This window comes from Lycorma delicatula, chromosome 4, assembly GCF_047948215.1.
Source record: "Lycorma delicatula isolate Av1 chromosome 4, ASM4794821v1, whole genome shotgun sequence".
NCBI lineage: Eukaryota > Metazoa > Arthropoda > Insecta > Hemiptera > Fulgoridae > Lycorma > Lycorma delicatula.
The window spans coordinates 84,833,079-84,849,532 of NC_134458.1; the positions used below are offsets into that span (position 1 = coordinate 84,833,079).

Consider the following 16,454-nt stretch of genomic DNA (forward strand, 5'->3'; position numbering starts at 1 on the left):
TTGGGTGTTGGCTAATTAATACTTTTATGAGAATTAGAATAACTAGAAAAATATTTAAGTTAGCAAAGAAGCAAAGCAATTAAATCATCTTATAAGAAGAATTTATTAGCAATAAAACTTTGACTTTATGTACCTTCATCAATGATGTAGAGAATATTATGCAGATATACTGTTTTTACATGATTGCCCAAAAAGGAGAGCAATGTATTTAAGGTGTATGTTGTACGTTTGTTTGTTCCACCGTAGCAGTTCAACAGCCAAACTGATTTAGATATATGACCCCACGTTGTAATCCTTACATTACCGCAAGTGTCACAAGCTATATATATATATATATATATAACATATTCACACATATTATATGTATTTATATATAGTAATGGAGATTTGCCAGTTGAAGCACAAACTTTAATGAATTGACTTAATTAACTGTGAGAATCTATCACTGAGTTAGCTGGGTTTGAACTAATGATTCAAATCAATCAAATGAATAATACTACAAAAATAATATAATTAAATTTACGTTAAATAAAATATTAAATAAATTAAAAAATTTCTGTTTAATAATAATGGGCTTCCCATACGGGTTGTGAGACTAGAGTGGTGAGGTGTTGCAAGCACTTCATGTGAGGCTAGACTGATCATCACTACCAACTGGTACAAACAGGCTGCCCTTGGAGAGCTGTTTTGGGAGGTACAATGGGATGCTATTACAATATCTCTGAAAACAATTGTCCAATTATAAAAATTCAAATGGAGGATTTGTTAGTAGGTTGAGGGCTAACTTTTGCACACCCTCAATCTAACAGACCATGGTTATTCGGAAATGTTATTATATCTTTACAACCAATCTTCTGATTTTATAAAAAAAATAATAAAATGGGATATTTTCTAGTACAATACAAAATCACGATGGAAGCAAACCAGAACAAGAACTGATATACTCAGAAAAATTGATTGACCTGCACTACACCAAGACCAGCTTGAGCCCGACAAGCTCCCACAAACAGCCTTTGTAGAATTTGATGACAGTACAATTAGAGGTAATGTTGTCAGCATTGGATTGAGGATAGAGCAAATTCGACAATAGATTATTGTCGAATTTGATGCTTTAGGGGGACACGGCAAATGGAATTGCATATGTTGCCACTAACATTGTGGTGGGCTGTGATGGTGCACAAACTGCAAAGGACAAGACTAGATACAGCTGTCATAGATCTGAGCACTCAAATTTTTGCCAAGGGCCAGGCCTAGGCCTATGTAGCAGTGAGTCACGTCAGACAATCAGAGTTTAAACATTAGTTGTTTAGATCCCAGAAAATTGTTGTATGATCCGTACGATAAAAGGTCTCTTGAGGAACTCAATCGCTTGAGAAATTTGCAAGTTTAGATTGGTATATGCCAATTAAATAAATAAATTGAAATGTTTACACTTCCCTCATTTGTCTCAATACATTAAATATGTTATATCCATAAGTTTTCGAATCATCAATTTTTCTTGATGATCATTAAAAAGTATTAAATAAGAAAAACAACTATAAAAATTTTAAAAAAATATGACTGCCAAAAAATTAAAAAAGATTTTTTTTTAATTACTAAAAAAAAAAAACAAAGTATAGAAATAAACGACTAAACATTGTTATTCAGTATTTAATTAAATAAAATAATGAGTGACCAATTAACTTTCAGACAGTTTTAAATTGTTTAAATATATTTTTTATCTTGTAGAAATAGCAGACATTTAAAGTTGTCTAATGATTAAGTTCTTACCCGGTGTTATATCGATAAGAAAATTTTGTCCTTCAATGAAAATGTTTAAATGCGGTCAGGGGGCCCCTAAAAATAAAGAATAATTACTATTCAGAGCTCTTTAATGTAAAACAATTATTCAGGGCCCCTCCGACTGCATTATACATTTTTGTTGAAGGACAAGATTTTCTTATTGATGTAAGACCTGGTGAGAACTTAATCATTAGACAACCTTAAATGCCTGCTATTTGTAGAACATGAAAATTATATTTAAATAAATTAAAAGTCTCTGAAAGTTGATTGGTCATCCACTATTTTATTTAATTCAATACTACATAACAATGTTTAGTCCTTTATTCTATACCTTGTTTTCTTTTTCTTTTTTTTTAGTATGATTAATTGTTGTAGTTTTAGTTCAATCTATTATTTTTTTTAATTTTTTGCCAGTCATGTTTTTTTTAATTTTTATAATTGTTTTTATCATTAATAATCTCTGGGAATGAATATGAATTTAGTGCTACTTTTGTGGTTATAATTTTTAAAGTCAATGTAAACTAATGATTTCATCAGAAAAAAAGTTAAATTCCCCAGATTAATTGTAGAAAACAAAAAAAAAATGTATATTATACAAAACAAACCTGCATTATCATTTATTTTTTGCTCCCCATCAATGACTAGATCATCAATATCAATCTCATCCAGCAGTGATTTTGATACGGAAGTTTTTGTACTACCTCGTGAACTACTGACTGACTGCAAAAATACAGTACATAATCATTTTATTTTACCAAAGTACTGTAAATAATATAATTAATTATTAAAAATTAGTTATAAGATTTATAATATTTTCAATGTTGTCCATGTTGTTTGGAGGTAAAAATAATACAAAATGCTTAACTTTAATAATAAACTGAACCATGTTTACTTTAAACAAAATCTATAAGCTTTTTTTAACTTTTACTGTATTTAAAATACAGATGTCGGAAGTTATCTGTAAGTACAGATAACTCTTCCTACCATCTTCAGTGAAATTACAGCTACACTTTTGAACTTATAGTTTTAGCTATTGTTATTGATGATGACTTTATTGAATTAGGAAGGTAAGCATTTTGGATATCAAACATTTTATGAGATTTGACTTGTATCTGTAAGAACCTTCCATATTTTCTTGCATTTATATAATTTTTTAAATCATTCAAATGCAAAATTGTAGGTTAGACCTACAATTATCATTTTATCAGTCACCTACTGTGACTGTTTTAATGTATACTCTTGAGCTAAGTGAACTGTTACAGCAATCGCCCAAGTCGATAAATGCCACTATCTAGCCATGAAAGGAAAAAAGAAGAAAACACCTTCTACATTATCCAAGACAAGTCCTTTACACTACCTGAACAAACTGAAAAATTAAAAACTTTATCACAAAATCATAATCAAAATTAGCATTACCAGAAGCTGAAAATGCTGTGCAAGGATCTGTGCTACTGACAAACACCATTTAAGTGTGTGGATGACCAATATAACATCACCAGCTTCCATTTTTAAAGAAAAGATTAGTAGAGTTGATAATTACTTATTTTTTTTAATTATTTAAAATTTCTTTCCTGCAAAAGAAAGCATATTGCTCTTCTGCTGCTGCAAATGAACATACTTCCTGATCATCAATGATTTTGGGAAACGTTGACTCATCTATATGAATTTTGTTACTCAAGGAACTACTGAAAAGCATAAAAATTTGTCTTAAGTGAATTTAAAGTAGTAGTTAAGTGACAGTTGTTGGCAACAGATAGTGAGAGTAATTATAAGGAGTATAGGCCATAATTACCACAGGATTGCAAATATTATTATTTGGAACAAAAGTTCCCCACTTTCCTAATTTTTTACATAAGTCATTCCAAACTCAACACTTTTTACCTTTATTTATTTATAACTGGTCCAAATGTAGCATCAGTTTGCTGTTTTGTTAGTCTTCTAATGCTGCAGTAAATCTTTAATGTTGCAGTAAATTAGCATTAATCTAACAATTTTTTATTTCATTCATTGCAGAAACTTATTTGATAGCTATGTACAATCATCTTTCTATTACATTCTGCAACAATGATGGTTGTATGTGACCTAATCTGAGAAGTCACTCCTGAAATTTGCTTAGCTATCGTCAAGAACACCATCTCATGCCAGGTAAAGTATATAAATCAAGGCGTAGAGTGATTCCCATTACCTTCATTCACTGAACCAAATATACTGTTATGTTTTACTATACTAAGCCCAATGAAATACAGATAAGATTCAGCCCTAAACTATGTTCACCTTCTTTATCATACGTCAGTATGTATGATGAAGAATACATATGATGAAAAGCCAGTGCTTTATATTGAACATTGTATTTCTCAGGAGAACAATTTCAATTGGTGCATCTTTGTACCTCAGGAGTTTTACATGGATCACAGTTATAAGACCAACATAAGTAGTGTAAAATAACAAATCAGATATGGCACATGCATACAACTTGAAATTTGACCAACTGTTGAGTTTTGGTATGTGTACCACTTAAACTGTACTACTGTGAAGCAAATGGAGAAGGACAAGGCCAGTCCAATGGCAACGGAAGCTGATCCAACTGTTTTATAACTGCAGCTGAGGGCCATTCCAACTGATTTATGATTATTGGATAACTATGAATACTCCTATTTAAGAAAATTATTGCAGCCAACTGTTTGCAACTGTTGAATCATAAAGGTGCATTATGCTTTAATGTATTCTTTTTCTGTTGTAAAACAATTAATTGCATACATTATCTCTTATCAGTAGAGGAATACATCCCATTCTAATAACTACAAAGTGGTAAAATTAATTTAATAAAACTTACCAATATTTATTTTTTTCTAGAGGCTACAAACACTTTTTTAACTTAAACTGTATCAGATCAAATAGAAAAGTTTATACAATAAAGAAATGTAATTTCTAAGATTTTACACTACTTCACTGTCTACTTGCAAGTAAACTAGATAGATTACATAGTTGTATATCAGTTAAGATAAAAGCAAATAGTTTTTGCATATCAAAAAAGTTAATTATGTTTTATTTATATTGTTTTAGAATAAAAATATCTCACTTTTCTACTTTCTTCTTTAATGTCATTATAAACAAGTGTTTTTGGAGTAATATCTTTGCCACCAACAGCATATATCTGGAAATAAAGATTATAAATTTTAAAATTTAATATCTGGGTATGAAGTACTATAAAATGTTGTATATTAGTAACAATGAAAAGTACATAAAATTAAATTCAGTACTGTATAAAATAAAACTACAATAAATGCCTGCGTATAAGTTAAGAGTTTGAAACCAAACACAGTGTATAAAAACCAAAACAGAAAGTGCACTTAAATAAAAATAGTATAACTCTCTTAAACTACAGATTGTAAGGTAAAAAAATTAATATTTTAATGAAAATAAATGTAAAAGAATTGCTGATTTTAATGACATAACTTCCCATATCTGTTATTATTAATAACAAAAAAATTATTTGTTCATTAACCTTTTAATTGTAAGTTTTCCAAGTGTTAAATATTATATCTGTACATTTTCATACAGACAAGTAATAATGAAGATATAATCAGTCAGTTTATATGTACAAAGTTTGCAGTCATAGATCATATTGGAAAACAGCACTAGTCTGCTTACATGCTACATTTGGAGAAGAATGTAACAAATATTGTGGGACAAACATTTGTCGCTTTAGTGCTGATATCACTGGCTAACCAAGATTTTTCCCTTAACAAATGAGACTGACACTTTTAACCTATATTCTTTAAATATTATTTTCATAATAATTATAATTTCTATCCTGCTCCTTCCTTCCCATTTTATCAGTAATGGGCATCATGGATTGAAGAACTTGTGCTCCTGGTAATAAACAAAAACAGTTGGCGAAATAAGTTAACGTTGCTCAAACAAAGAAGTGAAATGATAAAAAATGTTTTTATCGTGAATTTTTAACTGAATTGAACTCTTGTCACAGAATAACAAATAGTACTCAATAATAACATGTACATATTTCTTATAATCAGAGCAAAGAAGAGTAAATTTTTAACAGATAAAAACAAGTTTCATTTATACAAATAGTTATATGTATATACATTACATATAATTATATAAATTGTAAGCACATACATAATATGCTTGCAATTTATATCCTTTTTATTGCCTCTAAATTCTTAGTCTGAATAAACAAAATAACTATTAAAGAGAAAAAAGTGAAGTAAATAGTAATTTTCGACAGATTAATGATTTTAATGTAAGTTATTTTGTTTTTGTTTTTTTTGTCGGTCATATTATTGTAACTATGATGTAAAGAATAATGTATGTGTACATGCATTCATACATGCGCACGCACACACACACACATAAAATACAAATGTTAAACACTGACAGTTCTAAAATGACTCATATTAAAAATAAATACATGTTTTAATTCAATCAATATATAATTATAATTATATGAATCATGTCAGGAATCACAAACACTACTAGATAAAGGAACTACTCTAAATCTGTCTGGAAGGATCATATGGAAATTTTATTGCAACAGCAAAATAAAATACAGATTAAATAAAAAGATAGGAAAATGTTATAAACCATAAAATATAATTATAAGAAACAATAGTGATGTAAAATGTAAATGTGTAATAAAGAAAACTAATTTTAATCTGAGTTAATTTTAATTAGATTATAACGATGAATTACTGTTAATTAAATTGCTACTTAAAACAATTTATAATTACATAAATTATAGTTAATGATAATAACAATAATAAAATGCAACCTTTCTAAATTTATGATTCCGATGTTTTTGCCTGCTTGACTGAAATGTTTTTAAAAACATGTTTAAAAAAAATGATTAATAACTGTTATGAGTTGTTGACAGAGCACAATCTTCCTATTAAATTGGAAACTTCAACTTAGCTAGGTGGTTTAGTTTTCTCTGATTCTACCCAGTCTTTAGGAAATCACAGTCCTCAGGAAAAGTATACAGTTAAACAAATTTCATCAAAAACCTGGATTAACTGCTGTTAAAATGAAGCTTTTCATGGTTTAAACTCAGTCACATTTATTTGATTCTAATCTGTGAAGGAAATAGAAAGGAAAAATGTTAAAACTACAATTCAAACACTTTGTGAATAATATTAATTACAATATAATTTACATAATATTTTAAGAATTTCATTTTTTGGCATCTTATATTTACAAGTTAGTAGAAGAATGTCTTAACTCTCATATAAAAAATACACAATGAACAGACAGCCCCACTGTGAGGCTATAAGACATGAATATGTACATATTGCCATTTCTCTGTAATATAGTATAAAAAAATCATAAAACTGACATAAGGTGATGCTGAATTAAGGTAAGAATGCCTTACGCATTCTATCCATCTTAGTCTGGAATGCTTCCAAGCAGTGAATATCCACTTCACCCACAATCACTTGGGAAAGCAGGAAAAAATCTTTAGCCACAATAAAACAAACACATTACTGATCAGCCTAAGCATATGCTTATCATATTGCTTAAATAAGTATATTTAGATTAGTAAATCTAAATATCTGCAACACTGCTATTCATGTTGAGCTTTATACTATCTTGCAGAAATCACATTAAACATACAAAATATATTTCAAAGGTTCTTTAAATATTTTTTCCATGCTGTTAGATATTGTACTATGAGGTCTGTAAATAAAGTAATGATACTGGTTCAAAAAACTTTTTATTTACAATCCAATTATACATGGACTCTGTTACCTTCAAAATAAATCCCTTGGGAAGCTACGCAATGCTTCAAATGGTTTTCCCACTCTTCACAGCAGCGTTGGACTCAAAAACTGGAATATCCTACAGATGGTCGGTTACATTTTTTTAAATGTTTTTACTGTTCCAAAATGGTGTCCTTTGGGGTGTTTTTTAAAGTCGGGAACAGAAAAACATCACAGGGACTCAAGTCAGGTGAATAAGGTGGTTGAGGAACTACAGGAATATTTTTCTTTGCCAAAAACTCATTAATTGAGAGTGCAGTGTGACAAGGTGCATTGTCATGATGCAGCATCCAGTTGTCTTTAGTGGGTGGTCTCATGTGGGCAACTCTTTTCCGCAGTCTTTCAATAATTCCTCAGTAAACATACTGATTTACAGTCAGTCCTGCAGGCAAAAACTCCTTATGGACAATGCCATTACTATCAAGAAACAAATTAGCATGGTTTTGATTTTTGATTTGCTTTTTTGGGATGTGGTGAGTTTGAAGTGTGCCACTCCTTGCTCTGGTGTTTTGTTTCTGGGTTATATTCAAATATCCAAGATTCATAACTAGCAATAACATTTTTTAGAAAATCAGGATCAGTTTCAATTCACCCTAGAAGATTATGGCACACTTCCACTCTGTTGCTTTTCTGTTCAACAGTGAGGTTTTTGGGACCAATTTTGCACAAACTTTTTTCATGTCCAATTTGTTTGTCAAAATTTGATGGACTGTGATATGGTTCAAATTCAATTTTTCTGCAATCATTCTGCCAGTTGTAGCGTATCAAGTCTCTGATTTGCTCTGATCACTTTTTGACATTAACATTCTTCCAGAGCATAGATCATCTGCAACTGATTCCCGGCCATCTTTTTTTTTCCTGTTTAGCCTCCGGTAACTACCGTTTAGATAATTCTTCAGAGGATGAATGAGGATGACATGTATGAGTGTAAATGAAGTGTAGTCTTGTACATTCTCAGTTCGACCGTTCCTGAGATGTGTGGTTAATTGAAACCCAACCACCAAAGAACACCAGTATCCACAATCTAGTATTCAAATCCGTGTAAAAATAACTGGCTTTACTAGGCCTTGAACGCTGTAACTCTCGACTTCCAAATCAGCTGATTTGGGAAGAGGCATTAACCACTAGACCAACCCGGTGGGTTATTCCCGGCCATCTGAAAGTACTTTAAACCACCCAAACAGTTGGGCTCGTGACAGAGCGTCATCTCCTATTCAAACTGAAAAGGTTTGAGTAGCATTCTCACTGAATTTAATACAAAACTTAATTGCACAACGTTGCTCATAATTAGTATCATTCATTTTTCTAACACAACAAAAACTCATTTCACAAAAGGTTTGTTTACATCTCGCATGGCAACAACAGACTAAAAATATTAATACCTAATATAAATCAGGTGTTCATATAACCATATGTTTACTAGTAACTTTACGATGTTGCCACTTTGGCTGTCAAAAAAAAAATAGTCTCTACTTTATTTACATATCTCATTCCCATTCTTGCTGACTGGAAGAGGGCTAGCTGTGAGCCGATTCAGGGATTGATTCCTGCATGGTGGCCATATTAATAAGCCTAATAGAATTTTTTTTATTCCCAAATAAAAAAAAATATTTAAAATGTTAGAAATTAGTAAGAATTATACTTTAGATTAATAAGAGTTTACATAGATGTATATTAAGCTTCAAAATGTGCTTGTTTTAATATTAATAAGGGATCACATAAAAACATCAGAAGACAATTTTACATCACCTTTACTCCCTTTTACAACACATTGGCCCACTATGACAATTCTCTCTAATAAAAAAAAATAATCTTTAACAAGTTTCATTAAAAATAAAAATTACTTATTTCAGTAAGATATTTCCTTAAATAAAGTAGAAGTTTATATTCCATGAAATTTGTACAAACTACAACTTAGATGTGAGTATTTTATATGTATTTATAAAAATTAAAAATCCTATTTAACCTTACCTCAATGTATTTGTCCTTTGTTGATGTAGTTAAAAATTGATTTAACTGTTTATTTGTTTCCATAGTAACATATTGCATTATCTTTCTACTGAAATATAGAATATTATTTTCAGTAATATAATATTTATTCTAAATTTCAATTTCATTTTGAAGTTCTTTCATACATAAGAAATGTGTGTGTGTGTGTGTGTGTGTGTGTGTGCGCGCGCGCGCGACCGTGCACGTGTGTTGTCATGCACTTTCATATTGTGTAATTTTTTTTTAATTTTCATTTTTACAAACGATATGAGTTAAAATAATTTCAATCAATGCAGTTTAAATTGTTATTTTTCTTTAATTAATTTATATACTTAGTATTTTTCAATAGTTACTTTAATATTATGATCAGAAAAAAATAGGTTTCATGTAAAATTTGTTTTCTTAATGAATGTAACTGAGCATGTGTCTAGTTTATCCAACTTAATGCTAACACTGAAATTTACTTTGCATACTTCTTCTAAGTAGCTTTGTTTCATTAATATGAGGTACAATTTTTTTAACAAAATATCTCTCATTAAACACAAAAATATAAAATGTAAATTGAACTGAAATAAATACAGTAAAATTTATGAGGATGTTTCAAGATAACCTAATAATACATCACATTTTTATGAATGTTCACTTGCAAAATGTTTTAAGAAATTATCCAATAACAAAAAATACAACACCATATTAAATTTGTCAGTGATTAATCATTTTAAAACTCAAAATTAAAAATATAACAAAACCTGTAATAATTCATCATATGTATATAAGGAGTGACAATTTATGTTAAAAATGATTAATTCAACAAACAAAACAATAAGAAATATCATGTTAGTCAGAAAAGGATAGACTCTTATGTTTTCAATCTCATTACATGGCTTTACAATAGCAACAAGTTATATGTGATGCAATTATTCATCCTTGGCAATAGCTAATCTGTCTTCACCCACAGCATAACTTGCTAAGACAAAGTGCATTCTCCAAAATTATATTAAATACATGCACAATTTCTCAAAAGTCTTTATCAGTCACTGATCTTATAACTAATTTTAAAAAATATATATAAACCAGTAATCTAGATAGTTAAATTGATGACTTGACAAATTACTGTGAATTCTGCTACAAAAGAAATAATAAAATATGTAATTCTTTACATTTACTGTGAGACAAGATAGATATTATTATTAACATAACAAAACTTATTTCTCTGTCAGCAGATAAAGTGCTTTGGTTACTCAAAAACTGCTTTGACTTCATGTCAGTCGATAGCAACTACTAATTTAGGATAAATCAGGTTCACTATGAATTAAAATAAAAAATTAAAGTTAAAATTTTAACAAAGTTGACTAAAAATAAAACAATAATCAAGATGGTAGTACAGACCATTATATACATTTCAGTATGAAGCTGTTCTAAAATGAATTTTGTAAGTATTAAAAAATTTTCAACAGCTAGAACATGAATCACAGCTAGAAGATGAATCAGTAAAATAAATATAGCAAAACAATTAATAACACAATTTAAAAGCTACTTGTAGATGTTGAATTAGCTCTTACATAGTCTGAATATATTCAAATCTTATAAAACATTCATGAAGATAATTGTCAATCACGTTTAGCTGTTTTTGAGTCAAAAAAGATTTAGTGAGTGCTGAGTAGCGGTTGAAGATGATTCAAACCTTTACATATCCAATACCTTTAAACATTATGGCCAGCTCAATAAAATTGTTTAAATCAATTGACACCAGAACTTCAGAATGGTACAATGTAGTAAAGATGATTAAAACAGAAATTTTACATAATAATTTCAATATGACAAATGTATACATAAAAAATGGTACCAGAAGTCCTCACAGCAGAACAAAAGAAAACTGTAAAAATATTAGTACTGACATCCTAAAAGAAATGAGAGAGCGACCAAACTTATTTGAAGATGTCATCACATAACACGTGATCTACTTCAATATGAGGCACCAGAAGACCCAAAATCAACAAAGCTAAAAACATGCAAGAATGACAAATCAAGACTGAAGACCACACTCACAATTACCTTAACCTGGGATCACTCACCCGTTAGATAAAATCTAATATTTTGGATACTTTCTGTAATAAAAACATTATTACATTAAGTATGAACCTGAAACTTCATCATTGCATCTGCAGCAAATTTTTACACAAGTATTGATGTTGGACACTGGGTGGGGTCCTGAAGGTCAGGAGTGGAGTGTGCATGGTCTGTTAGTTGGAATCTAATGCGCGAGTGATCACATCAGTCTAGTTAGAAAATATCTAATGTGCAAGTGATTACATAGAGGTTTTCTGGTGACTTTTATAATTTGTGACATAGTTTCATTGAGTATTTTGGAATCTGATGGTTTGGTTTTCACGTAAGAATAATTGAACAGGATAATGACTTTTGTATTCTGGTGTGGTTGGAAGAGGACGAGTCCACACAAGATGAGACTGATGACAAAGCGTAAATTGCTGTTGAGTTACAAGCAGAAGGTTTTTCTGACAAGAATGCCGAGCCCGAACATCAGGAAGGAAACACAGATTCAGAAGTTAGATGAAAAAGATGATATGCAGCCAACGTTTTGTCACATCAACAGTAGCAGGTGCACGCCCAAATCAAGGAGCGAACAGTAGCTTCAGAAGTCCGATCTACCATGGTAAGGATGCCACAAGTAATTGGTATGCGTACAATCCAGCATCGTCACGACCTATCCGAACCGTTAGGGAAAATGTAGTTACTAGATTGCCAGGCATAAAAAATGTGGCTAAAGGAAAAGATACAATTATGGATTGCTGGAGTTTTTATTTTCCAGACGACATAATTGAAGAAATTGTTTGCTGCACAAACCAGCAATTGTTGCTACTGAACCACTCATATATACGTGGCATCAGGGATGTATCGCAAACCGATAAAACTAAATTGAAGGCTTTCTTGGGCGTTTAGCTGGTGTTAAAAAGGCTAGTCATCTAAATATTGACGAGTTATGGGGCCGCGATTGAACATATCCAGAATTTTTTCGGCTGTACTGTCAAAAAGACGATTTAAAACAGTGGTTCAAGCTATACAGTTTGATAAAATTGTTAAATAAAAACTATTCAACATCTTATGAAAATATACAAATAAACAATAAGTAACACCAGTACCCTGTCTACTTTGTAATATCCTAGCCACTTCTTTAGTTCGATTAATAACCGAATCGTACATAAATGACTTTAAACTGAAAAATCTATTGCACTCACTGTTTATGCAAGTACAGCAGGTCCTCCTATTCACAGTCGGCCATTCTAATTCAGTAGCACGTTTGCCACTAAGTCTAGTATTACTGGTCGAGACCAAATGTATGCTAAAGCAATCGGCAAGAAAATTCACAATTTCAACGGCAGTTGACAAAGACCCAAAACGTTGCATTTGCAACGTTAGCAGTATTAAAGAAATGTTAAAAATGATTTACGTTTTAAAACGCTATACCATATGCCACATTTCGTCTTACTGCATCATTTCAATTTATAAAATATTATAATGCCTGGAAGTACGTTCTCTAAGCGGTTTCGCCTCCGTTATTGTTTTAGCAGTTCGGTTTGACATGACAAACAGAAGATAATCTTTCAAGACTTAAATTTCACACAAATCAAATTTTGTAAAATGAAACCTGCCCACGTTGTTTTCATCTGGAGTAACACAATTTATAAATTCTAACTAGATGGTCCAACTCATTACCGTAACTTAGTTGATTAGCAGTGAATTTGCCCAGATAACGTTTCCAATCAGACGACTGCACCAATAAAAAAACTTGTGGCTCTAACAAACAGCAAATTCAACAATATTTCATAACAAAATAAATATAAAAGATGCAGTGCATTGCATATTAAAATTAGAATATTTTACTCAGTCAGATCATAGATATTAAACAATTCTAATACAACAAAAATAAGAATATTAAAATTAAAACGTAGTAAAAAGTACTGTAAAACAAAGAATTAAAATGTTTCATTAAAAACTAATGTTTTGATTAAATTTAAATTAAACAATACCTAACACAAATAGAAGTGACAGGGGCATTTCTTAATATATATATATATATATATATATATATATATATATATATATATATATATATATACTTTATAAGTTTAAGAAAAATGTCTTAAAACAATGTCAGATTGATAATACAATCGCATAATAAATAATGCTAAGGTTGGCAACATTAATTATTTCTCAACCAGCGTTCTGGGTAAATTTGTAAATCAGTTTGATGCCTCTATTTTAAGATATCTTACTGAAACAATAGTAATAATGATTCAAACGTTAAAATAATACTAAAACCATAACACCAAAATTATTCAGTGTATATTAATCTAAAATTTTATTACTAATTGAAACTCTAAGAAGTGTATTACTGCCGAAACGCGTATTTTTAATATTTAAGTGCATACTGACCAAAAAAATATGATATATTTAATACGGTTTTTATTAATTCTCTTATGCATAAATGGAATTGGAGACGAGCCTATATTCTCTTCTTTTTATCAATCACCACGTGATCAAATCGGTAGGTATTAATGCTAGTAGATAAAAATATAAAACGAATGATTCCAGTTGGTGTAAGTTACAAGGAAAATTAATAGTTTCCATTGTTCCATTAGTTCAATATCGTTAACAAAAAAATTTGATTAACAAATTAATTATGTTGATTTAGTAGTTATGATATTTTTCAATGAGAAAGAATAGATTTAACAAATAAGATACCACAGTTGTAACAACATTTGCTCCAAATAATTATTCCCACCATGTAAAAAAGCTTCTTTCAATATTGTTTGATAGTTTATGCACTTGACTGGCAACACTTTTCTTTAAAGGAATCTAATTGTAATAGTTCTCTCCAGATAGAATACAACAAGAGTGAAAAAGTACTTTGATATGATAAGCCTAGGTTTTAATATTTGTACTTCTAGGTTACATGTTAAATTGTTCATTAACTATTAGTTAACTGCATAAAGTAATAGTATTGAGTTTATAATATTAAAAAAAAAAATTTTTTGGCATTAAACTCTCAAAAAATATTCTACAAAATAATAGCAATGGACTGAAAGAATTACTAACAACTACTGTTGGGTACCAATAGATTAGAAGCCCTCTCCTGTAGGTCCAAAGTAACAGTTGCAGTTTATCACATAATCTGATTATAAACTTTGTATGAATGATAACTTGTAGGCTTTGATTATTTGCAAAATAATTTTTTATTTTATTGAAACTTTGAATTCAGTAATTATAGCAAATAAAAACTTTTTCTACATACTGAAAATTATTTTAATATTTTATATAACTGCTTATAGTGTGTTAATTTCATCAAATATATGGTTGCAGAAATTCAATTTTATAATTTAAATTACTGGGTATAGGTCTAAGATTTTGAAAGCATCGTTATATCTGATAATATCATTAAGAATCTTAAAACTGAACCTTTAATTCACTCACATTTTTTATACAAAATACAGTAAAACACCATTTGTTACATTACAAGGGAGTGCTGTAGCTGTCCCACTGAAAAATAACATATGACAAAGTAAATTTTTTTTGTAATTTGCAAGAAAGATATCAGAAATAAAATTCCTCTTCATTCACAACATATAAGCTTAAGAATAGTATCTAAATTATAATGTAATAGTTAAAAATATATGTACACATGTATCCAATAAAATATATGAAAAGTTTGCTATTCACTTGCAGTCAGGGGTAAAGTTTTGTATGCATACCAAGCATTCATATACAGCAGTATATGTTTGAAAGATAGTTCTGCTGTTTGAATGGATTAGAAATAGGATTATTGTTTACCAGTTAGTCAATCTAAAACCTTCATGCTTTCATATTTGCTTACTAATGTAGCAGTAGTATATGTTTTTCAATTATTTTAATGTAGTCTGTAATTAGTCTTCTAGTTATAAGTTATCTAGCATTACATTAATAATCACTATTTTATCATTTTTTATCAGTGTTTATACCTTTTTAAAAATAATTTTTAGTGTAAATTTATTCACTTAATTCTAATTTGATAGAAAGAGACAAAGGATATGAAAAAAGCATTCAACTATATAAAATGGGGTATGAAAATATCAACATCTAAATTGGAAGACTAGAAGATTAATTGGAAGAGATTTACCTGAATTAGACAATAGCTTTGAAAATAAAAGCTAAAAAATAAGTTTATATGTTACAAACTGAATAGTTTAGCATTGTAAGAGGAGACAAAGGTGATGTCTCTTATCAATCTTGTTGAATACGTATATTAAAAGTATAATTGAGATGCTTTGGAAGAAGATGAAGCAATCAGTATAGGAAGAAGGAGAATAAATCTTGCAAGGTTTCCAAATGACTGGTGTTTTAGGAGATGAAGCGCATGATAATCAGTAGATGATTTCAAAATTAGAAGATAGTTTTACAGAATTTGGTAAGAAAATGAATGTCAGAAAAAAGAATTGAATATAGGATGGAACAAGCAATTCATTTACCCAAAAAAAGAACTCATACCCATAAAACTTTATATTTACTCTTATTTTAGTACCATATCATCTTAACAGAAAACTGAAAAAATAAAATAAAAACAAGAGTAGTAATGGGTAAGAAAAAGTTTGATAGAAATAAAGTTGTTACATAGTCAGATGGAGTTAATCTTGAAGAAGCGTCATGAAATGTTATTTTATAATTATCTGTATGAATAGAAACATGAACTCTTAGATATAGGAAAAAGGAAAAGCTGGAGGCATTTGAAATATGGTCATGGAAGAGACTAAAGAAAATTAAAAGGACAAATAAATTAAAAAATAATTAGTAGAATGAAGAACTGGCTGAGATAGATCATCATAGGAGAAGGGGTGATTAAATTAGTGCTTG

The 16,454-nt window shown here is 29.6% G+C and overlaps 1 protein-coding gene across 3 annotated transcripts in view; it reads right to left on the bottom strand.

Annotated features, from left to right (window-relative positions):
* LOC142323614 (dynein axonemal intermediate chain 4-like) overlaps window positions 1–16,454 on the bottom strand; it is a 204,945-nt gene that overhangs the window by 61,066 nt on the left and 127,425 nt on the right. For 2 of the 3 annotated variants that reach the window (XM_075363474.1, XM_075363473.1), the window contains exons 2-4: window positions 6,575–6,874; window positions 4,862–4,936; window positions 2,388–2,502 (exon numbers count right to left, since the gene is read on the bottom strand). In XM_075363474.1, coding sequence (XP_075219589.1) covers window positions 2,388–2,502; window positions 4,862–4,936; window positions 6,575–6,634 — 250 coding nt within the window. In that variant the 5' untranslated portion in view covers window positions 6,635–6,874. The remainder of the gene's footprint in view (window positions 1–2,387; window positions 2,503–4,861; window positions 4,937–6,574; window positions 6,875–16,454) is intronic. The other variant, XM_075363476.1, reaches the window with a different exon arrangement.